The sequence below is a fragment of the Puma concolor genome, chromosome A1 (assembly GCF_028749965.1).
Source record: "Puma concolor isolate L17-30 chromosome A1, mPumCon1.1.hap2, whole genome shotgun sequence".
In the NCBI taxonomy this organism is placed as follows: domain Eukaryota; kingdom Metazoa; phylum Chordata; class Mammalia; order Carnivora; family Felidae; genus Puma; species Puma concolor.
Genome location: NC_141667.1, coordinates 42877501 through 42903191, shown reverse-complemented (window position 1 = coordinate 42903191; position 25691 = coordinate 42877501). Strand labels below are relative to the sequence as shown.

The 25691-nt window shown below is 40.2% G+C and overlaps 1 protein-coding gene across 8 annotated transcripts in view; it reads left to right on the top strand.

Moving 5' to 3' along the window:
• Positions 1-6778: 6778 nt before the first annotated feature.
• Positions 6779-25691, top strand: part of CSNK1A1 (casein kinase 1 alpha 1) — a 48121-nt gene continuing 29208 nt past the window's right edge. For 3 of the 8 annotated variants that reach the window (XR_015250056.1, XM_086706335.1, XM_086685600.1), the window contains exons 1-2: positions 6779-7434; positions 8051-8157. Coding sequence is in view for 6 of the 8 variants with exons in the window: in XM_086706335.1 (XP_086562461.1) it covers positions 7312-7434; positions 8051-8157 (230 nt within the window). In the remaining 2 variants the exon portion in view is untranslated. The remainder of the gene's footprint in view (positions 7435-8050; positions 8158-25691) is intronic. The other 5 variants (XM_086711843.1, XM_025924302.2, XR_015242545.1 and 2 more) reach the window with 5 other exon arrangements.

Sequence of the window (25691 nt, the reverse complement as noted above, 5' to 3'; positions counted from 1 at the left end):
AAAGCTAGAAAAAAACCTTAGAATCTGACTTCTCTTTTAAAAGATTACAACCTTGAAGCCTAGAAAATATTTAAGGTAGAGTTACAACAAAAATTCAGATTTTAATGACTACTGAGGTCCGGATACATTTCCCTGCATCATTTAACCTAGTCCTCAAATACCCAAGTAAAAGGGCACTTTGTTTCTCCTCTCCCACCCCAAGGTTTTTGAAAACATATTTTGTTTGTTATCTATTTCTTAAAACTCTTTAAAACTTTTTTTTTTTTTTTTAGAGAGAGAGAGAGAGAGAGCGAACAAGCCAGCAAGTGTGAATGGGGGAGAGGGAGGGACAGGAGCTCTGTGCTGAGCTCAGAGCCTGACGCGGGGCTCAATCCCACGACACGGGTATCATGGCCTGAAGGGAAATCCGGAGTGGGATGCTCAACCAACTGAGCCACCCAGGAGCCTCAACTACTTCTTAAGAATAAAATTAATTTCCATTACTCTATTATTGTTTCCACGGGTTTTTGCTTAAAGTTAGGAAAACTTCCAGATCCTCGGCTACTCTAAATGTAGGTGGCAACAATTTACCCACATAGGTGAAAAAGGACATGTTCTCATTTAACAAAATACCCTGAGATGTCTAATTCAAGCATTCAAAAATGTCTGTAGTAAACTCTGGGTCAATCTAAGTTTTAGAACGCTGATAAGTCGAATTCTCCCCCATCCCTAAGACTTTGCACACTTAGTTTTGTGGGAATACTTGAGCTCGTGCAAAATATGAGAGACTTGAACACATGTGAGATTATCCTGTTTTTCCTCTTTTGTTTACTGCAGGCAGTCTTGGTTTTGAGACGCCTTTGACCTCATTCTTTCTTACCGGAAATTAATTGTCCCCTCCTCTCCTTCAACTAAATCTAAATATCTGTAGAACGCAATTGCTTCACTAATGGCCAACAGAAGTGTCTTGCTAGCTGCGTCCATAATAGGGTCATTTTCAATTGCATGAGTACATCCTTGTAAACCACAGACTTGCAACATTCTTGAGATTTTGAAAGGGGTGGGGAAGCAAATAGGACAGCTGCAAAGAAATCTTCTAATTAAGTTTATTAGGCTTTACAACAACAGGTCGTCAGGAAAAATAAAACCCTAACAAGCTTTCTTAAGGTAGACAGAAAAAAATTAAGATTTAATTGTAGATAAATTTAAGAAATGAGAGGATAGCCCATGAATATGGGTTTAATCATGACAGACTGTACTGAGACAATTAGAAGTGGTTATTCATGACACGGTTTTTTTTTTTTTAAGTTTATTTATTTTGAGAGAGAGAGAGAGAGAGCGAGAGCAGGAGACGGGCAGAGAGAGAGGGAGAGAGAGAAAGAATTCCCAAGCAGGCTCTGCCCTAACAGCACAGGGCCCGACACAGGACTTGATCCCACGAATCACGAGATCATGACCTGAGCTAAAATCAAGAGTCAGACACTCAACTGACTGAGCCACCCAGGTGCCCTCATTCAAGAGGTTTTAAAACTCGTAGCATTTCTGGAAATATACGCTAACCAATTAATTTTGGATGTGAGCAAAGATACAGCTGTACAAATGCTCATTAAAACATTGTTTATACTAGCAAAAATTTGGAAAAAACCAAAATACTCAGTTGGGTCTGGTCAAGTGCTGTTCCATCAACACAACACATATTTATAGGTAGACAATGAAAATGATTCTTTGGAGGCACCTGGGTGGCTCAGTTGGTTAAGCGTCCAACTTCAGCTCGGGTCATGATCTTGCAGTCTGTGAGCTCGAGCCCCGCGTCGGACTCTGTGCTGACAGCTCAGAGCCTGGAGCCTGCTTCCGATTCTGTGTCTCCCTCTCTCTCTGCCCCTCCCCTGCTCATGCTCTGTCTCTCTGTGTCTCAAAGATAAACAAAAACATTAAAAAAAAAGTTTTTAAATCATTCTTTGGAAGATGACTTAGTTATGTGTTCCACCCAGTAAATTTGAAGATCTAATTGGCTTTATTAAATGATTCATAAATTGGGCAGCATCTCACGTAGCAAGTAGAGGGCAGCTCTGAGGAGTTGTACAAAACGGAAGTTTTTTATAGGAAGGAGGGTGGGGCAAGAAAGTTACAAGCAAAAGCAAGGAAAGGACTGTCTCCATGAACATCACCTTCCCTGAGGGAGAAGGGCAAGGGGTCTTATTATACAGATCACCTCATCTTCCTTTGGGAGGTAGAGGAGGTCCAAGAGACAGATGATCTCATTGGCGCTTATCAGAAAATTCCTGACTGACGGGTTAAGACTTACATTTCTGAGGGAGGTTGAAACTACAATTAGATTAGGTATTAAGCCCTGGTCTACTGACTTGGGGCCTTAACTCAAGTGAGGCTACTTTGGGCCTGTGGTTTTCTTTTTAACCTCAGGAAACATGTCTCCAATAAATTATGAAGTGAAAAAAAATAGATGTCATAACTGAATGTGCACTATGGTTACTTGTAAATATTAAGAGATAAAATTTACAAAAAAATAAAATTAAATATACGTATATATGCACATATTTGATAGCTATACATACACCTAACACACACACACACAAACACACAATATGCAGAGAAAAAGACTGGACATTTATACACAGCAACATGTTAACATTTGGTGATTGTCTCTTAAGAGATTTTTGTTTTCTTTTTTTTCTGATTTATCTAAATTTTCTAAAATTTTCAAATAAAATTGACATAAGAAGAAGAACAGTGAACATTTATAGGTGTATGTGATTAGGGGCGCCTGGGTGACTCAGTCGGCTGAGCGTCCGACTTTGGCTCAGGGCATGATCTCGCAGTTCGTGAGTTCGAGTCCCTCGTCGGGCTCTGTGCTGACAGCTCAGAGCCTGGAGCCTGCTTTGGATTCCGTGTCTCCCCCTCTCTCTGCCCCTCCCCTGCTCATGCTCTGTCTCTCCCTCTCTCTCAAAAATAAACAAACAAAAATACTTACATAGGTGTATATGATTATTAAAAAGTCATTGGGTAGCGTACATAGGAACTTATCAATCTTCAGAATCTTGAAGTCATATGGGTCAAAAGCATAAATGAGCTCAAAGAATGAAATTAATTGAAATTATGGCTAATGACTCCATAGAAAGTAAGAAATGTTCACGATAAGAATGTGTCAAATGTGTTTGAAGTAGCTACCATAGAAGCAGCAATCCATTTTTACAAAGCCTCCTGAACAATGCAGAGGGGGGAAACGGGACCTGAGATAAGAAAGGGACACAGAAATTGCTGTCACTGTCAAAGAGTGGAAAAGAGACTAAATGGATTATCACTCTGACCCAACAGGATGTTTCTGATGGTCTCTTTTTCAATCACTCCACTACTCATCTGATACTGATTGTGCACAAGGCAGTTTAACAGTTAAACAACACCTGAGACAGTGTTTGACGTCTTCTAAGACATTTCATTTTTTTTTTTTTCTGTTTATTTGTACCAAACACCCCGGAGATAGGCAGACCACTCTTGTTTTTAATTTCCTCCCTACGACATCCATCTATAATTGTTGTGCTTGTCTTTAACATTTTACTCAAAATGCACTCTGGTTACCAGTGCCCTTTCCTTGGGTAAACACTGGGGCTTTACAAAAAAAGGTTTTCAATTCATCTTGACCCATGAACATAAAAGTAATCACTGGGGCATAACTGTTCCAATTTTCATTCTACCCCTCCTTTTTCTCTTTCCTTTGGTTAGACGTTCGGGTTCTAGTGCTTTCTTTGCCATTGAGAGCTGTGTGATCTTGGACAAGCCACTTTTGTCCTAGTGCGACACAAGTGATACGTGTGAAGCTACAGTCCATGGCAAAGCATTTAACAATATGATTACTGAACTAGATGATCTCTACATTTCTCTGAAGCTCTCAAATTTTTTTTTAGTCTATATTTTTCGTTGTATTTTTAGTGAATTCATGTGATCCAGGAATTGCATTTTGGCACATTTTGGAAGTCTCCCTCCATTACACCAGAGCTGCTGCTGATTCAGTAAGTACAGAATGATTTGTAACTCTAATAGTAGCACTAAAAACAGGTAATTCTTCAATTGCTGAGGTTGAAAATTACCACAAATGATGCATGATTTTAAGGAAAAGGCTGAGTCATAGCCAACACCTAAAAACTTTTATTTTCTACATTAAACACCCCCTCCCCAGCTTTTGCCTTCTTAAATCTGACACATTTAAATCTTTAGATGGAATCAACTGAAATCACATTTGAAAAGGCTACAGCTACTCATACGGCATTTTAGAGCATTTTGCTGGAAATTGTCAGTGCTGGAATAGTGACTAGGACAGGCAGGAGACAAATCAGGAGGCTCACCAAATATATACATAAAATCATCATCACATCTCAGAGTTGGAAGGTCGTCTAAAAGTCATTTAGACTAGTGAGTACTAGAGTGTTTGATTTTGAAAGCCTATAAAAATTCAAAATAAATAGCAACAACAAAAAAGGAGGCAAGCATAAACAGGTCGACTTTTAACTTTGATAAGTAAGGGTATGAACAAAAGAACAAAACAACCATCCCCTATTAGGGCCATTTTATAAAAGGTCACTTTATTTTTTAAAAACTGTTAGCTTTTTTTTTTTTCTTAATGTTTTATTCATTTTATCTATTTACACCCCATGTGGGGCTCAAACTCACCACCTCAAGATCAAGAGTTGCATGCTCTTATGACTGAGCCAGCCAGGTGCTCCTATAAAAGGGCACTTCACTTTTTTAAAATTTATTTTTAATGTTTATTTGTCTTTGAGAAAGAGAGAGACAGAGCGCAAGCTGAGGAGGGGCAGAGAGGGAGACACAAGCAGGCTCCAGGCTCTGAGCTGTCAGCACAGAGCCTGATGTGGGGCTCAAACCCATGAATGGTGAGATCACGACCTGAGCCGAAGCCAGATGCTTAACCAACTGAGCCATCCAGGCACCTAACAGGGCACTTTAATGACATGTGTAGGAAGACAAATATCTAAGAATAAAGTACAACTTGAAATTAAATAAAATCAAAGAAAAATGCGTTATACTGCTCTTATGCTCCTAATATCTTTATGGAAAACTGTTAGACTTGCCCTTGTCCCTACACCGACCTTTGGAAATCCCTAATCTAGTCCATTCCATGCACACCTCTGCCTCCATCCCATCCCATCTCCCATTCCACAATGGAGTTGTATCCTCACCAGACCCCCTCCCCCCTCCAAAAAAAAAAAAAAAAAATCCCTCTAAATGTATGCCCCATCTGCCCTGTGGGGATCTCCTCAAGGTGTGGAATCCATTAAATTTTGGATGTCTGTGGTAGAAAATCAGCAGAATAGTAGCTATCTCTGGAAACTTCAAGATGCTTACACCTGGCTTTTCTTTTTTTTTTAAAGACCAGAATCTAATAGCAAGGAATTTTAAGTAGGCCAACCGCGCTTTAGAGTCACTAAAGGAAAATGTCTAATAGTGCTGATTTGGGAGACAGACAGCGTGAGTTTAGGTAGCGCATCAAAACTTCATTCTAAACCTTAGGGGATCTGTTTTCACATTCAACATATTTGGACTAGAGCTTTATGAATACAAGTATTTAAGTAGGAATCAGAATCACATGGAGGAATTTTAGTTATCTTTCAGGATGAACCCCATTACTAATTACTTAATCAGCTTTCAAGGTTGCAGTCGGGTCTACAATTTTTTTTCCATTTCCATTTTAATGAAACTATTTTGAGAGATTTCGCTTAAACTTCTACAAGTGGGGTTTGATTCATATTACAGTTAATAGCATCAGCTTGCGGAGCTTTCTTTTGTGATCATTACTACTAAGCCGTTTTCTCGGGTCAAATTTTATAAACCAAAATGTGGTCAACATTTTTTAAAATCAACTTATAGTAAAAAGTTTTCCTCTATACACGTTAACAGTAACATTACAGTTTGCTGTTTTAAACGTTATCAATTTTATTTTTGTGATAGTTATTTCCACCCTATGTTTTTTGGATCAGTACTACAGTTTTGAATATGACCAGTCACTACGGAGTTGTTTTGGAGGCGGGTGGGGGCGGTGGAATAATAACTTCTACATGCAGTTTTCCCACAGTTGTAAATTTTATTCTGTTGACTGATCTGCCACTAAAATTCAGTCGGGTATTGGTTTTTTCCCTGGGGACCAACTGTATCAGTGGAGAAACAACACAAAGACATAGGGCGGCAGGATAACTCCTGCTTCCTTCTTTTCCCTTCCTGTAATATGAGCTTCTCCAAAACTCCATAAAGCGCAGAACTCTAATTCTTAAGACTAAAGAGCTGGATAGACTCAGCCAAAACCGGGAACCCTGAGCAAACGCAGCCCAGCTACGTCTGCTTTGCTCTTCTTCTCCACCAGAGGTGACAGCCTCTCGCAAAACAGAACTGGGCTGGAATAAGCCGGTCTGAGGGAGTGGCCGGAGGAAAGATCGAAGGTTAAAAAAGGGCCTCAGATAAGGAGCAAAGGTCAGCACCCAACTCCCAAGGAGGCCAGAAGTTCCCATCTTCCACGAAAAACGAAGGTGACTCCTCCCTAACAAGCTCTCGAGGCCGCGGGCCACGGGACCTTTCAGACACCAGGCGGGTTCGACGTGACTGTTTAACAGGTAGCAAGGTTGGACGAGCCAACAACCGGAAGTGGAAGTGAGCCCCGGGCGGGGGTGAGGAGAGCCCGTTGCACGCCTGCGCAAGCAGCAGGATTGCATTACGCAGGCGCAGTTGGGCGGTGACGGGGTGACGCTCGAAGCGTGGGCCGCGACTCTCACGGATCCGGTTCCGCCCTCCCTCTGGTTGCCGACCCTCCGGGGCTAGCGCCTGAGATCCCTTTCCCAGAGTGCTCTGCGCTGTGAAGAAGCGGCTCCCGGGGACTGGGGGCATTTTGTGTTGGCTGGAGCCGGAGTAACAAGATGGCGGCGTCGGCGGAGTGACAGGAGTCCCTCCGGGCGGGAGCCGGCGGCAGTGGTGGCAGCGGTATCGCCGCCCTAAACCACCGCGCCCCTTTTCCAGCCCGCGACGTCGCCGTGAAAGCGAGGCAGCGGCGGCCGCCCAGGAACAAGTGGCCCAGCCTGGTAACCACGAGAACCCCCTCATAAACTGCGGCCTGGCAAAAAGAAGCCGGACTGAGCGGCGGTGATCAGGTTCCCCTTGACCGAGTCTAGGCCCTGTAACGCCTGGAAAGAGTCAGCGCTTGCCGTTTCCTGCCGCCCTCCTCCGCAGCCTGCTCAGTGGACGAGCCCCAGAGGCCTCTGTTCTCCCCTCAGAGGTGTCGGGGCTTGGCCCCAGCCTCCATCTTCGTCTCTCAGGATGGCGAGCAGCAGCGGCTCCAAGGCCGAATTCATTGTCGGAGGGAAATATAAACTGGTACGGAAGATCGGGTCTGGCTCCTTCGGGGACATTTATCTGGCGATCAACATTACCAACGGCGAGGTAATCACCTGGGGTGGGGTTCACGACCACGCTGCGCCAGCCCTCACTCCCCACCCCAACCCCCAAAGTGCTCAGGCCTTTCCCCACCGCACGCACGTACTGGGGAGGGGAGTCCAGAGGGAGCCAGTTTTCCCGGCTTAGGAACCTCCCCCGCTCTCTTTCCCTAAAAGGCAAAGAACCCGATAGAAAGGTTGGGAGAACTATGAAGTTTCCCAGCTTGTTGAAAATGCACCTTAATCGAACTTTTTTAAGCCGTCGTTTAAGGTGAGAACGGCAAAACCGTATTTCTGGGATCCCCGTGTTTTTCTCTCTATATGGATTTATTTTGTTGGGGTTCTTGCTTGCGATCGTCAGTTTCCTTCTAAACCTTTCATTACGTTTTCTGGATGAATCATTTTCCTGCACCTTCGAGGACGTGCCGATTTCGTCACTATCCCCTGAAGAGGCCTTTGAGGCCGGTTGCCTCGTTTTACAATTTGAAAGAGAGCTTTCTCTCTGGGCCTCGTACTTCCCCTTGTAGTCTCGAGTCGGAGCTTTCCTAACGTCTCCCCTCCTTTCCCAAGTGACATTGAATCCTTAGGGATGTTGATGCCATCGTCCCCTCTCTCCCCTGCAGGAAGTGGCAGTGAAGCTAGAATCTCAGAAGGCCAGGCATCCCCAGTTGCTGTACGAGAGCAAACTCTATAAGATCCTTCAAGGTGGGGTGGGCATCCCCCACATACGGTAAGAACCCATAAGCAAACAGGCGGCGCACGGAGGGAAGTATGGAAATGGGGGAAATGGGTAGAGGCAGGTAGGACCACCGGCTGGATCCGGGCCTTGGTGTTTGAGTTTCCTGGGTTTACTATAGCCGGTGGTTTCCTGTGAACCGTGAGACGCCACAATCACTGAGTAAATTTTCAGTTTGCCAACTTCGCGTAGAATTTCACTTTGTTACATTGTGCTCCATTTAGCTTCCGTCATTCTTCCCGAGGCTTTCATTTGCAGTTAAGTGTGCGGGTCGTCTTTGATCCCTACGCGGAAGGGTTGTCTGCTGCTTTCTTTGCGCCGGCACCTCTGATGTTCTTAGGTTTATCCAGGGAAGTGGATTTGAAGCTGCCAAGTGACCGGGTTCGGCCAGTTCGGGTTGCTATTGGAGCTGGCTTGGGAAATGGCTGCTCTTTTGTTGTGTTTTTGTTCCAACATGTCTTCCTCCTCCGCTTAGAAAATGGCGGAACGACGTGACTCAACCACATATTCCTGCCCTTTTCTATGCTGGGGTTCACAAGTGACCCTTCCTTGATTCCCCCTTTAGCAGCCCTGAGTGGATTAAACCTTTGAAAAGCCAAGAATAAAGCTGCAGGCGGCGGTGGGGTCCAAGGAAGGGGATGGCATAATGACAGTCTGTTTGTGATCTCTGCAGCAGATGCGACGTGAAATTGTTCAATTATACTATGCGGAATCCCTCATAGTCCCTTTAAAAGTGTTAATTATTCTTTCACGAAGGATAATGTTAGCCGCGTTTCAGTTTGTGCACTAAATTTTTATGAGTAATGGCAAAGGCAGTTTGAGCACTACTGTATTGAAATTGACTCATATCAGTTGTATTAAAAGGAAGATTAATCACATAACCACAGTGCGGTAAGTAGCTTTAACCTGTTGAGTTACTTGGTCGGTAACTCCTCACATCGAGGAAATTGTAGTCTTTTGGGGGATAGGATACTGGCGAAGGCAAATGGTAATAGTGATCAGGATACGAGATGACCAGGCATTGGGGTTTTTTTAAATGGTTAACTTTAAAGGTTGTTAATTTGACTTTGAGATTAAAGAGTATCTACCTAGAACAGAGGCCAGATTGTTTAAAGCCAAGCCATTTTTCAGCAATTACTCAAAAATAACATTGCAGAAAGAACCAGAGAGAGCTAAAAACTGAGTGGAATCATAGTCACTGTAACCTCTTTTTCTATTCCACTTTATATTTCTTATGAATTAAGGACTGGATTGCATACATTAATTCAGATGTGGAAACAATCAGAGTAATAAGGATAGTATTATATCCTTAAAAATCTCCAATGCTGGTAGATATTTTGGTTGTAAGTGATAAATCATTTATTTTATAAGGTAGATAATGTGAAATCCAACATGATGGAAGATTTTAAGTGATTCCTATTCCCCCCCCCTCCCTTTTTTTAAAGAATTTTATTACATTGTCTAGTTTTTTTCTTCCTCAAAATAAAAAGTCAATTGCATTAGCCCCAAAGTTTTAAACACCTTTCCTTTTGCCTTTAAACACACCTCTCCACTCCTGGCCCCCACTGATTTGCTTTCCATCCCTGTAGTTTAACCTAGAATTTCACATACACGTAGTCATACAGTAGTATGAGGTCGTTTGTGTCTGACATCTCTCATTTAGCATAATGCTCTTCAGATTCATCCATGCTGGGAGGTTTTAGAAATTTCACAAATCAGGTTGGATTTAACATATTCAAAATAATTTTCAAAAAGCATTAAGCATCTGGCATTTTCAGTGCTAAACCCTTTTATCTGGTAGCCTTCATTTAAGAACAGTGCTGGGGCACCTGGGTGGCTCAGTCGGCTGAGCGTCCGACTTCGGCTCAGGTCATGATCTCAGGGTTCATGGGTTCGAGCCCTGCTTTGGGCTCTGTGCTGACAGCTGAGCCTGGAGCCTGCTTTGGATTCTGTGTCTCCCTCTGTCTGCCCCTCCCCCACGTGTGCTCTGTCTCTGTCTCTCTTTCTCTCTCTCTCTCAAAAATAAATAAAATGTAAAAAAAATTTTTTTAAGAACAGTACTGATCTAGACCAACAAGAGCAATGCTTAATACACTGAATAAGCACATGAATAAATGAAATTGTGAACAAAATAATAGGCATCTATTATAAGATGTTGAGTGCAGAGAGAGTTGTAGTTATAAACTGGGTGGAGCTAAAGAGAGATTAACCTGGCTTTCAAATTAATGCTTCCTGGGAGAGGTGATGATATTTCAGGATCTGGCTTTAAGGAAGAAAGCTTGGTTGAACTGGTTGGGGAGGGCATCCAAGAATACCGGGTGGCTTCTGGGAGTAGTCTCTAATGCAGAAAGTAGTAATTGGATGAGGGTGGGGAAAGAGTAAATTTGTTTTAGGAGTGGTAGACTCTGGTACATAGGAACAGTAGTGGTTCATTAGCTATAAAGTGTGAGAGAACTGTTTTTCTGCTGAAGTGAAAAGGGTAAGAAAGACTTACATAAATTCTTTTTTTTGGGTGGTTATAACTTCCCACCCCTTCATTTTGTTCCCCACTGTTTCCATGTTACCTATGTATAGCATATATACAATAAATATTTACTTGGTAAATATTAAAGTAAATTGACGTTAGTTTATTGAGATGAAATAAAGTAGTCTGTGTGTTATCCTATGTTTTAGATGGATATAAATATAAAACATTTAGATTTTGGGTGCCTGGCTGGCTCAGTCAGTAGAGCATGTGACTCTTGATCTCGAGGTCATGAGTTCAAGTCCCATGTTGCACATAGAGCTTACTTTTAAAAAATTTGGAATTTGCTGCAATTACATTTAACTCATTTTCTTCCCAGCCTCCCCACCAATTTATTTTAAGATACTTCGGGATATCCTAAAACAAGGGCTCAAAATTACCTGGCCCACATAGCAGACCTAATTAAAAAATAGTAAGGGAACTGTTGTTCTACCGAAGCATAGCATCCAGTGCTGGTGTAAAGACCAGGAATGAGGGTGGTGTTCACTCTCCATATTTTTAAGAAACTAGGGTCATTCTTTAGTTGAGAAACTAAAATCGTTAATTGACTTCTGGAAGCTCGTTAAAAATTACTGTATTTTTCTCTCCCTCCGTCTCTGCCCCTCCCGCTCTCAAAATAAACAAACATCTAAAACATTATTTAACAATTACTGCATTTCTTTTACAACCTTCTGTTTGTGCCCCTCAATTTGAATTGAATTAACATGATCTTTAAAGAAGGATTTATGCTATCAAGCTCTAGATTTGTCATGGGATATTGACAGAGTCGTCTGGGGTCAGTCAATCCTTTAACCTCTTTGGGCCTACCAGTTAGTTTCCTCATCTAGGGCATGCAAAGAGGATTTTACCAAGTTAGTAATTTTCTAATTCTGTTGGAATAGGAAAGGAAAATAGTGGACAGAAAGGTTTAGGGTTTCCTACTCTTCTAGAAAAACAATTTTGCAAATTGAGCTTTTGGGTAGGATTTTATTTGAACAAGGTACCCAACCTAAATAGAAGTTGTTGACCTAGTTGATCTCAGAACTTCCAGCTCTGAAATTTTAGGATGACTTTTCAGTCATGTAGGTTTTACCTTTGAATCTTAATTTAGTATAGAAACCCCACTCAAGACTATTAAAAATGCTATCTGCATCAGATAAACTATCAGTACCATTTAGAAGGAAGTAAATTAATGGAATATATTTTTTTTTATTGGAAAATAAAGAAGCTGGGAAGGGGCATGGGAGAATTGTTGCCTTATTTTTTTAACCATTTTGTTTTTTTGCTCTCTCTGAATCTTAAGAATTATAGAAGATATTTATAAAGTACTAGTTAATCCTTACTCTTCAGTGTTAAAAGCAGCTTAAATTTTAATCTTAGCTTTTTTGGCACTGAGCATATATCTTGCAAATAAGTTCTAATGCTGTTATCCAAGAACAAAGATGCCATCTGTACTGGATAGGTTCTTTATTTGTTACAGATCACTGGATGCATGAAAAATGTGATTTTTAACTCAGGGTAACTGAATCCACAATATACTAAACATGCTTTATGGTGGCTTATAATGGGTTTCTAGTTATGGAATAATGTAATGATGCTTAAGTAGCATTAAGTAGCAGCATTTGTGAGCTGCATGAAACCTGAGAGATACAGCCTGATACCTCAATGCAAATTAGACTACTGATTCTCAGAAAGGTTACTAGAGTCTCCTAACTCCTAATTTTTCTGAGCCATTTTTACCTTTATGTCAAGGTCAAATCATGCCTGTTCACATACTTCATTCACACCTTTTCATGTGATGCTACAGAGCCATACTCTGCCTCCTTCAGTTTATGGCATTTGGTCTCAGAGAAACTGAAAATCTGTTCTGTAAATACAAGTTACTTATTGTTTGTATTATTTAACTGGATGCTAATAATTTTTATTGCCCTCTTTGGCTCCATGGATTGCAGGATGAGAACTTTTGTTGGACAGTATTGATTTGTAGCTTAAATAGAAGTAAATACTTGTGAGCCCATGTATAGAATATGTACTTTACCTTGGCTTTAATCATTTTTAGAGCTAGATCATTTTGTTTCAGAGTACCTAAAGTATCAGTTAATGAGGTTTTTCTCCTGATTTGTCAGTGTTTAGTAAGGAACTTAAAATTTTTTTTTTAATGTTTATTCATTTTTGAGAGAGAGAGAGAGAGAGCGCGAGCAAGCAGGGGAGGGGCAGAGAGAGAGGGAGTCACGGAATCGGAAGCAGGCGGAAGCGGCTCTGAGTTGTCAGCACAGAGCCCAATGTGGGGCTCGAACTCATGAACCTCAAGATCATGACCTGAGCTGAAGTTGGACGCTTAGCCGACTGAGCCACTCAGGCGCCCTGCCCCATAAGAAGCTTTAATGTCCAGAAGTCTATAAATGTTATAAATTGAATTTGAAACAAATGTTACAAATGGAATCATTTAAGCTTATTTTGGTATGTTATTATCCGTCCTTAACTTTAACAGTTTTTCTGAGGTTAGGTGAGTAGCTTTCAAACTAAAAATGACTAGTTAAAATGATGGGTTTTGTCACTGTTTTTGTTTCCAAAACAATGTCAGGTGGCTTGAAATTTAAATGATCAGTAATCACATAACATGGACTAATGAATGTTTTAATGATTTTTTTAAAAAACTGAGATGTAACTTAAGAAAATGAAATGTAATTTATATACAGTAAAATGCATAGCTTTTAACGTGCCATCAAATGAGTTTTGACAAATGTATACGCTGGTATAACCCACACTCTCTATTGAGATAAAGCATATTTGATTTTTTAAAAACATTTGTTTAATGTTTATTTATTTTGAGAGAGGGAGAGTGGGGGGAAGGGCAGAGAGAGGAGAGAGAGAATCCCAAGCAGGCTCCGTGCTGACAGCACGGAGCCTGAGCCGGGGCTTGATCCCACAAACCATGAGATCATGACTTGAGCCAACAAAACCAAGAGTTGGACACGTAACCCACTGAGCCACCTAGACACCCCTGATTTTTTTTTTTTTTTTTTTTTTTTTTAATACTGCTAATCCTTGGTAAACTACATTTTGTGACAGGGTAGGTTTTTTTTTTTTTTTTAAGTTGGTCTTTTGGATTATTTTTACATAGTTTTTTTCTGAATATGATGTTGATTTGTCCACATGCAAGACTACAGGTTAGTAATCTTTAGCACCACCAAGTATGCTGTACAACTTGTCTAATGAAATAATCAGGTGGGAGTGATGAACACTGAGTGGCAATTGAGATCTTAGCCTTATTCTCCTTAGAGGAACCAGAATACTGCCTCTTCCTTTTCTGAAAGTCCTCGGTGGGATATGTTTTAATGGGGACCTTGGAAGTATTGTACAAAAAGATTTAGCTGTAGAGTACATTCTGATCCTCAATGTAAAGGGAAATGGAAAGAGCACTAGATGAGAGTCAAGAGTTAGAGATCTGTCTGTGATGTCATCTAGGTTTAAACCTAGAATGAATTCTAAAATTTGTAATGTCGGCTTTCATTTATAAAAGGGATTTTGTAGGATTAACTAGGTCTTAAGAAGTTTTCTAATGCATTGTATAAATTGATGGGATTAGTAGGCTAAAATACGGCTCTTCTATTCTCTGATGCAATAATTTTCTCTAACTTTAATATGTAGTTGTCTTAATTTATGATGTTGATACATACTATTGAAACAACTGGGTAGTTTGTTGGATTCAGTTTGGCTAAACATTCCTTTTCCATCTGTGTGCAAGAAAGAAAAGTAGAATCAACTGTTTGGACATTGTACATGGTCTGTGTCATTACAACAGTCCTGTAATGGGGGTTTCGTACAAAGTGTGAGGGTGAGGGGTTAATTTGCCTAAAGTCACACAGCTAATGTGTTGTTTAAATAGATCTTACTGCCTCTTGAGACTGTGCCATTGGTTCCCAAACTTTGCTGCACATTGGAGTTACATGGAGAGCTTTAAAAAAAAAAATTGACACTTGGCTCCTAACCTTACATATTTTGTTTTATTTCTTTATTTTTAAATTTTTTTTAAGTTTATTTATTTTGAGAGAGAGAGAATCCCAAGCGGGCTGTATACTACCAGTGCAGAGCCTAATGCGGGGCTCACACTCTTGAACTGTGAAATCATGACCTGAGCTGAAATCTTAAAAGTCCGATGCTTAGTGGACTGAGCCACCCAGGCACCACTTACATGTTTTGATTTATTGGGTTTGGGGGTATGCCTTAAGCATCAAGAGTTATAAAAGCTCCCCAGGTGATTCTGATGTGTAACAGAGTTTTTGGAACCATTTTACTGCACCATATTTCAAGGTTATAGTGCTTCCCTGCTCACAACCCACCAAGTCCCATCTTTCTAGAACTACAATTTGATAAGACTTATTTACCTCCTCCTGTGAATTGGGTTAATTCAGGAAATCCTATACTAAGAAACATGGCACTGGAAAATACACTGTAATCCCATACAATCAAATGCTTTGATTTCTGAAAAGTATCTAACACCAGTATTTGAAATCATTTTTGTACTCACATGTCTCAGATACATTCTACAAGAAAGCATTCTAGAAATTTCTGGAGGGAAAGAACCATGTCTCGCTGACTGAGGTATCTTTTACGTTTCTTAGAATAGTGTTGGGTAAAAAAGGCACTGATTCATAATAATGAAATTCTGCTTTTATTTTATTTCTGTGCATTTCCTTTTTTAATGGAACCCTGTAGAAAGTTTGCTTCTACACATTTATAAAACTTCAGTAATACCTGATGCATGCATAGCTCCTAGTGGGAGTATTTATCGTCTCTGTAGTACTTAGTATTTCTTAAGTATTCAGCTGAACTCCGTAGCTGGCTGCCAATTTACAAATGGAAATGTGATTGTACTAGTTTCTTCAGCTTTGAATGGTGTGTAAAACTACTACCATGTCATTAAATGCTAATGTCCGTGAATTTCACAGTGAAGTCTTGCTGTTGTGGACATTTATTAAGTTAAGTATCTATTAACATCTCTTAGTATTTCTTAGTGGTGTTGGCCTTTTGCAATTTCTTTTGGCTCTAGATCAACATAAGGACTTTGCAACTTTTGTACTGGAGGATTTTTAAGGGGGACAAGATGGTGACAGTGGCTAAGCACACATCGTATAGGTCATCCATACGTTTCATTTGTTCATTTGTGCCTTCATTAAGTGTATAGTGGAGAGATGTGCAAATTAACCTGAAATTGAGGTTTACTATATTTCACCTCACCTGGAAGCTACTCTAAGTATTTAATCTGTTGTATTTGCCTAGACTGCCAGACTATTCTGTCCTTAATGTGACTTTCACAGAAAGGAGAGTGTAAGATCTGATTATAAGCTGCTTGTTGGAAGGTAATAGCATGAAATTATTGTAAGTTTTAAGTGTCAATTTCCAGGTCTTTTAGTTGTATTAGAAGTATCTAGGGGTGCCTGGGTGGCGCAGTCGGTTAAGCGTCCGACTTCAGCCAGGTCACAATCTCGCGGTCCGTGAGTTCGAGCCCCGCGTCAGGCTCTGGGCTGATGGCTCAGAGCCTGGAGCCTGTTTCCGATTCTGTGTCTCCCTCTCTCTCTGCCCCTCCCCCGTTCATGCTCTGTCTCTCTCTGTCCCAAAAATAAATAAATGGTGAAAAAAAATTAAAAAAAAAAAGTATCTAATACATTGTTCTTGGTAACAACTAAATTAATGAAATTCTCCTAATGAGAATTTCAGACTGGAGTTTATACCTTTACATAAATACCCTTCTTTTCCTTTCCTTTACTCTGCTGTTCCTTATGTATTGAGGTCAGATTGTTTCCTTTTTGGCTGTTTGCACTTGATTACAATTATTCTTTTTTGTTGTTGTTTGTTTAAGAGCAAGTGGGGGGGGCAGAGGGAGAGAGAGAGAGAATCTTTCTAGTTTATTTATTTTGAGAGAGCGAGTGGGGGAGAGGGGGGTGGGGGGGGGGAGGGGGGAGAGAATCCCAAGCAAGCTCCGTATCGGTAAGTGCAGAGCCCGATGGTGGGGCTCGAACCCACGAACCATGAGATCATGACCTGAGCCCAAATCAGGAGTCCAGCTCTTAACTGACTCAGTCACCCAGGCACCCAGTTATAATTATTCTTACCAGAGAGTCCCACTTACTGAAATCCTGGTGTTCCCATTTCGAACCTCCATGATATTAATACTTTGTATCCCTCTTAAAGAACAGAGTAACGTTGTATCCCTCTTAAAGAACAGAGTAAGGTTAGCTTCTACTCTTCTAATGAAAGCTCAAATGTTCAAAAGTGTCTTGGTGAACTGAATAAATTTCACAACACCTCCTACAGTATTTTCTAGAGGATAAGCAAGAATTTCTTTCAGTCAAGAAACATATGAGTACCTACTATGTGCCAGGCATAGTTTAAAATACTGGGCACATTTCAGTTAGAGACAAATTTTGTGAGACTTCCATTCTTTTTGAGCATATGCCATGCATTTGGCATATAGTTGTGAATTTGTCTCTCTTGCTGAAAATTAAGAGGAAATGTATAAATCTCAGTGTGGATATGTTTCCTTAACATCAAAGGGATGGTATCTTGAGTATTAGCCCACAATAGTACCCTGAACCATACATAATTATTACTTACAGAGCTTGTTAAAGATGCCTGCAGTTTCAGATACATAGTAGGTGCTTAATAAGTATTGAATCAGACATTGGAGGAACAGATTTGGGGGAAAAACTTTTTTTTTTTTTTAAAGATTTTAAGTAATTTCTACACCCAGTGTAGGGACCTGAACCCACAGCCTGGAGATCAAGAGTCTCATGCTCAACTGACTGAGCCAGCCAGATACCCCTGGAGAAAGAACCTTTAAGGAGGTAATTTACATACATAAACCACCTATTTCAAGTGTATAGTCGATTGGTTTCTAGTGTATGTACAGAGTTGTGCAACCATCACCATAACCTGATTTTAGAATATTTTCATCATCCCCAAAAGAAACTTGAACCCATTAACTAACAATCACTGGCCATATCCTGTCAGCCCTAGACAACCACTGATCCACTTTGTTTCTACTTAGAATGCTCTTTTAAAAATTTGATAAAGCCTTTATAATTGGTATTATGAAAGCTGTAGGTATATTGTCCACTTTTCCACGTGCTGTCTTCCAGTAATACTACTACCGATATTAGAGCAGTGACAGTAAGGACTGACAGAAATCAGATCATTTGTGATCTTTTTTTTTCTTTAAGTTCATTTATTTAGAGTGAGAGAGAGAGTGAGCAAGTATGAGTAGGGGAGGGGCAGAGAGAGAGGGAGAGAAAGAATCCCAAGCAGGCTCTGCCAGCCTAGAACCCAGCGAGGGGCTTCAACCCATGAACCCATGAGATCATGACCTGAGCCAAAACCAAGAGTCAGATATCAAACCAACTGAGCCACCCAGGCCACCCCCATTTGTGATCTTCGAAATATAATTCTGGGTAGTATGGTGAGAATGATAACTATTTTGCTGGGAATCGAGAAAAAAAATGAGAGTGAGATGGCAGATGGAAACTAGGTTTTCAACAAGTTAACTGGTAAGCAAGAAAAAAGGTGACCTTGTTTCACCGTGTCCCAACCATGCTAGCTACTTCCAGTTTGTTGTGAATACCAAACTTCAGGCACCCTCCTAACTCCCATCCATCTCTTTACCTGGCCATCAGCCATTTTACACTTCAGGGATCAACCATGCTTGTCGGAAAATGCTTGTCAGAAAAGATAGATTGGGTTGCCATAGTTGGGGCCCTCTCAGCACTGGGCTTTCCATCAAATGTGTTACTTATTTATTTGCATACACACACTGCTGTAAGCTATGAAAGCAGGAATTATATTTGGTTTTGTCTTGTTAGATACCATAAATACTGCTTGTATCAGTAAATGGTACCTTTAGTACTGGGTAATGAATGATATGTACCAAAGCACATTTTTTGGTTTTGTGTTTTTATAATTTTTTGGGTTAAGGAACATTTATGCATCTTTGAAGGCAAAGGGCAGGGAACCAGGAGACTGAGAAATACGAAAATTTTATAGCATTAATTCAAGGATCTTGGGGACGATATTGTCTGCAAGGGATTAGTAGTAGCAGAAGGGTTAGGATGGAGAACAAAAGCGCCTTAGTTGACAGTAGTATTGCTGAGCACAACATACATTTCATGCCCAACTTTTCAGATCTTACTCTGCGGTGTCTTTACCTTAAAAATTGGGTTTTGAGGAAGAGGGGAACAGGTGAAACAAGTGATGGGAATTAAAGAGTACACTTACGATGAGCATTGACAGTGTATAGAATTGTTGAATCACTGTATTGTACACCTGAACCAACTAAAACACTGCATGTTAACTATACGAGAATTAAAATAAAAAACCTAATAAAATTTAAAAGAACCCAAAATGGTTTTGAAACAGGGATTCTTAATCTGGTACATATACTCCTCATTCTACCCTCTCAAGTGGTAGCTAGGGGAAACAATGACATCTTTATTCTCATGAACTTCTAACTGAATCTAGAAAGATGGTCCCAGACTTCAGATCGTTTGACTGACTTATGATTTTTAGACTTTACGGTAGTGTGAGAGTGATACGCATTCAATAGAAACCATACTTTGAATTTTTGAGTTTTGATCTTTCCCCAAGCTCGCAGTATGTGATATGACTCTCTAGGGAGGTTGCTGGGCAGCAGCAATGAGGTAGCTCCAAGTCAGCTAGGTGCTCGTGAGGATAAACACCTGGTACATTTACAACTGTTTATACTCCTGCAACCGTTCTGTTTCCCCTTTCCATACAGTACTTAACAAATTACATGAGCTGCTGAATACTTTATTGTAAAATAGGTTTTGTGTTAGAGGATTTTGCCCAGCTCTAGGCTAAACTTAAGCATTCTAAGTACGTTTAAGGTAGGCTAGGCTAAGTTATGGTATTCGGTATATTATGTGTATTAGGTGTATTTTTGACGTAGGATATTTTCAACTTGTGATGGGTTTATCAGGACATAACCCCATGGTAAATTGGGGAAGATCTATTTCTATTATAAAGGTAGGCAAGAAGTCTCCACTATCTTTAGCAGTGCCTTACGGCTTTATCACCATATTTCCATAACACATTATTGTTGCAGAAATCTCAGAATATTGTTTACAGTCATTGCTGCTTCAGAATTATAGTATTAATTAGATTTGCCCATATATCATTATTTAATGCATTAATAAAGATACATTACTGTATCAAATTTAAGTACTTTCATTGTAGTGAAATTTCCCCGTAATTTTCCTTTTTAATGCTGTGTATTTTCTGCATTTAAAATATCCTGAGGAGTCCATAGACTGTCAGACGAGCAAAGGTGGGAGCTCCGCAGCACCAAAAAGTTTTAAAAATTTTGGTATAGAACGAGTTGTTCCACCTCCATTCTCCAACTTGTTTGGACAAGTTCTTTGTCATTGTGGCTGAATAACATTTAATGCAAGGTTGGTCATTCATTTGGTAGATTTCCAGTATTTCCTTTTTTTCCCCCCAATATTTATTTTCTTTTCCCTTTTTAGCCTTGTTTAATTCCCAGTTAGTTCCATGTTTATTAATGCCCTCCCCAGGCTTGTGAGACTGTAAAGGTGGGAAAATCAGCCAGTTAAAAAAGGTTGAACAGTTCTAAGAAAGAATTGAAAGATTGAATTAATATCTAAAATTTCTTGAGATCATCATATTATCAGTTACTACTTTGATTGCCATCCCTACAGCTAAAACTTTAGTTACTTCACGTCTAAGTAAGTTGCCAGTATGGAGAAATCCATCTAATCTGTGTGTGTGTTTGTAGTTCTGTGTATTCCGAGTGTTTTCTTTCTTAAACCTGATTCTTCAGTTTCCTACAGTAGCCAAATGGTATTGAGTGTCTTTTCTCTAGTGAAAATGCCCTGGATCTCAAACCATTTTAGAGGTATTTCTGCAAGTTATAAATCCAAAGGATTATGGATAAAAATTACGTGTTGCTAGCCTTTTAAAATCTGGATTGCATTTTAAATGTGAAATTGCAAGAGAAGGAATAGATGGATGCTCTTACGTTTTTGGTGGCAGATCATTAAATTCTAGGTGTCTTGTATTAAAAATAAAATAAAGGCTACAAATCTACAGAGCATTTATGGCTAGGGAAGCTTAAGGAGAATGAGAATTATACAGCAATCTTGTTTATTGAGAATTAATAGAAAACCAAGAGGTAACCCGTATTTAGTTCTGTGTCTAGTTCTGTTTCAGAAAGGGCTGAAGAGTTACCATGAATGAGAATGTAGTCGAACCTGTCTTGCATTATTGGTTCTGTTTTCGTGAAATGCCATTAATAAGATGGAGCTTAATAAGTACTGACAGTTTTAGGTTAGAAGTTACAGCATCTGACTCAAGTTCACAGATGCCTGCAGCTTCCAGAAGTAATCAAATGAACACACTACCAGAAGGATTTGAGACTCTTGTATTTAAATGGAGAATAGCGGGGTTGTGTTGTGGTTGAGAGTACCCCTCTGTTAGAGTCTGGTAATTTAGGGTTGTGGGGAGAGGAATCAGAAAGATTGTACTAGACCAGATCCATCCTTCCTTCTTTTCTTCCTTCCTTCCTTCCTTCCTTCCTTCCTTCCTTCCTTCCTTCCTTCCTTCCTTCTCTCTCTCTCTCTCTCTCTTAACTTTTTTAATGTTTGTTTATTTTGGAAAGAGAGAGTATGAGCAGGGAAGGGGCAGAGAGAGAGGGAAACACAGAATCTGATGCAGGCACCGGGCTCTGAGCTGTCAGCACAGAACCCGATGCGGGGCTGGAACCCATGAACCGTGAAATATGACCTGAGCCAAAGTCGGATGCTTAACCAACTGAGCAAGCACCCAGGTATACCATCCGTAGATTAGATCTTACTTTCTACCCTCACAAAAAGGAACATAAAGATTGGATGATGGTAAGTTGGCAAGAAAATAAGTTTGATAGACCATATCTTGAGACTGGAGATGCTATCTTCCAGCACTGATTCGACACTCATACTTTTTAGTGTTCAGTAAAGACTTTGAGACCTTGAGATTATTGACCTGAAGATGGGAAGGTAAAAGGCACAGGAACAGACCTGTACCGGTTAAGAATATCACCTTTAAATATCTATTTATGTGTGTGTATATATATATATATATTTTTTTTTTTAATTTTTATTTTTTAAGTTTATTTATTTTGAGAGAGAGAGGGATAGAGAGCGAGAGCTGGAGAGAAGGGGAGAGAGATGCAGGTTTCAACATTCTTAGTGTGGAGCCCGACATGGGGCTTGAACTCCTGAACCATGAGATCATGACCTGGGTCGAAACCAAGAGTCGGAAACTTAACTGAGCCACACCAGGGCCCCTATTTATTTTGGGGTGGGGTGGGGAGAGAGAACGTGTGCGCAAGAGACCTGCCTCCAAGTGGGGGAAGAAGAGGGGCGAAGAAAGCCTGAGAGTGAGAATTCCAAGCAGGCTCCACGCTCAGCTGAAATGGGGCTAGAACTCCCAAACTGAGTTCATGACCTGAGCTGGAATCAAGAGTTGGACGCTTAACTGACTGAGCCACCCAGGCGCCCTGAATGTAACTTTTAAACTTTTGTAATTACTTGGTTAATTTGAATCAAAGATGAGTAGAGTCTTCCTGATGATTTTATACTTGCAGTACAGAGTGTTTTTGTATTCCTTGTTTTGTTTTCCTCATCTGTCACATCAAGCACTCCTTAGCCTGTTAGAGCCTGTAATATGGCTTTTCATTCTTTAGTTCAGCAAATGTTACTGAGCATTCCCTGCGGGCAAGGCATTGTGCTGGATACTGGAAATGTAGAGTTCTGAACAGGACAAATACAGTGGCTGCCCATGTTGTATTAGTCTGGATTCTCCAGAAAAGAGAACCACTGGATTATATATAGATATACAGAAATATTTATTATGAGGCATTGGCTCACACCTGTGGAAGCAGAGAAGTACCATAGTTTGCGGTGTGCAAGCTGGGAGGCCCAGGAAAACCAGCGGTGTAGTTTGGTCCCAAGCCTAAAGGCCCAAGAACCAGAGGCATGGACATCCAAGGGTAGAAGTCCCAGCTCTGACAGAGTGAATTTTCCCTTCCTCTGCCTTAGTTCTATTCCCTTTTTTTTTCAAGCCTTCCACTTTAGGAAAGGTGATCTCTACTTATTCTATTATTCAAATGCTAATCTTGATTCAGATGCTAATCTCTGGAGACACCCTCACAGACACCCCAAAATAATGTTTTACCAGCTATCCCAGCATCCCTTAGTCCAGTCAATTTGATGCATAAGATTAACCATCACACCAAACTAATAGTCTAAAGGGGAAGACCTACATGAAACAAGTTTTCTGTTATTAACTATCCTAGGCGTAGAGATAGAACGTATTTGGTTGCTTTAAGCTGAACTGAATACTTACGATAGTTATACTGATTTATAGTTCTTGGAAGTCCTTAGGTATTGTAGCAATACCTATTTCATGGGGCGCCTGGGTGGCTCAGTTGGTTAAAGCGTCAGACTCTTGACTTTGGCTCAGGTAATGATCTCATGGTTCTAGTGGGTTTGAGCCCCATGTCAGGTTCCATGCTGACAGTGCAGAGCCTGCTTAGGATTGTCTTTCTCTCTCTCTCTGTCTCCCTCTCTCCCTCTCTTCCTCTCTTCCTCTCTCTCTAAATAAACTTAAAAAAAAATGTTCGTCATTTTATTTTCTAAGGGTTTTTTTTATTTTCATAAAGAGATTTCTCAGAGAAAAGAAAACCCTAGCTTCAACCCTCCAACTATAACACTTCTAACTGGTCGCCATGTCCTTGTCTCTCTTCTTGCCCATGCCTAGGATGCCCTTTTCTACCTTCCCTATCAAAATATTATCCCTTTGTCAGGATCTAACTGGTAACAGACTATTTCACAAGATTTCTTTGGAAGGATTGAATTCTTATTGATCTTTTGGTTTTCTGAATTATTTAAAAAAAAAAAAATTTTTTTTCAACGTTTATTTATTTTTGGGACAGAGAGACAGAGCATGAACGGGGGAGGGGCAGAGAGAGAGGGAGACACAGAATCGGAAACAGGCTCCAGGCTCTGAGCCATCAGCCCAGAGCCTGACGCGGGGCTCGAACTCACGGACCGGACCGCGAGATCGTGACCTGGCTGAAGTCGGCCGCTTAACCGACTGCGCCACCCAGGCGCCCCGGTTTTCTGAATTATTTAGGCATTTTTTTTTTTTTTTTGTCAGCCTCAGTGACTTGTGCATGTATTTTCTTACATTTCTGCTTTTTATTGTCTTAATTTTTTAACTAGGTTTAGTTTAGATATTGGTTTTGGAGGAAAGGACATGAGAGCAAAGAAGTGGACTTTGCCTTCTCTAAGCATCTTCTTCAGACCTTAAGGTAGATTTTTTGTGTTCTAAATGGTTATATACCTTTAGTCTACTTCATTGATTGTTCAGGCAACACTGAGTCTGAAGGCATTGATTTGAAACAAATGGAAAATGAGACTCCTGCACTTTTTTTTTTAACTTTTCATCTATTATATTGCTTGTTTTTTTTTTTTTCATGTTTTGAAACTTAGTAAGAATAAGGTCCAAATCAAATCAATTCTTTTTTTTAATCTAATAGGTATTTGAGTACCTACGTTGTTTTGTGTACATCACTTTATCATAGTGTACTTACTAGCAACGTATATTATACTCACATAAAAAAGGCACCAGGATATTGTATTGTCGAAGGGTTTGTTTGTGGATATAAGTAGTATCCCAGTAGCTATGGGAATTCTGTGAAATAGGAGACCAGTGTGGAACAGACTACTTAAGGAAGACTTCTTTGGTATCTGGGTATTAAGATTTTGAAATTGAAAGTAGAGAGTTAGAAGCTAGTTTAGAATAGAAGTGGAGGGGCGCCTGGGTGGCTCAGTTGGTTAAGCGTCCCGACTTCCATTCAGGTCATGATCTCATGGTTCGGTTCGGTTCGTGAGTTTGAGCTCAGCATCAAGCTTTGTGCTGACAGCATGGAGCCGCTTGGATTCTTTGTCTCCCTTTCTCTGCCCCTACCCCCCCCCCACCTCTCTTTCTTTCAAAAATAAATAAACATTAAAAAAAGATAGAAGTGGGAAACATGGAGGTGACGGTAGGAACTGAGTAAGTAGCTTTTAGATAAGTAGTAGACTGTTCCGGGCTCCTAATCTGTGTGGTATCAGTTTTTATTGGAGTTAACGAAGAAATTATTCCAGTGTAGTTGTAAAATAACTTGTTCTTAAAAAATTTTCTTTTATACTGGCCAATTTTCTTTTCAAGCAGAATTAATAATCTAGAGAAGTTTAAAATTTAAATGGTAGTGGTTATTTTTAGGAAGGTACCCTTACCAGAAATACAGGCATATAGGAACTTGAAATCATTTATTATAGTGATTCCTAGCCCTTGGAATCTCTAAAATTAAAAGTAGATATTCCTGGAGTTTTTGGAGACAAATTGTATATTTATCCACAGTAATAAAGCATTGGATAATTAAAAAAATTTTTTTTTCAACGTTTTTTATTTATTTTTGGGACAGAGAGAGACAGAGCATGAACGGGGGAGGGGCAGAGAGAGAGGGAGACACAGAATCGGAAACAGGCTCCAGGCTCTGAGCCATCAGCCCAGAGCCTGACGCGGGGCTCGAACTCACGGACCGCGAGATCGTGACCTGGCTGAAGTCGGACGCTTAACCGACTGCGCCACCCAGGCGCCCCAAGCATTGGATAATTAAAACAGGGCTCCAATTAAAAGCAAATGTCATCTTTGTTGTAATACTGGTTATTTTCTGCAATTAAGCAAAAATGTGACTACTTTTTTAAAAAAAGAGCAAGTAATTATTGATTAAATACAACATGGTAGTAAATGGGACAGGAGTTCTAAAATAAAAGAGATCTTTGCTTTGTAAGACCAGTATAGTTTCCTTCATTTCTTCAAATAGGCAGTAGTATCGGATGAGATTAAGGAATTTGCTAAAGGTCATAGGAATCAGTGGCAGATAGGTATAGAATTCAAATGGTTA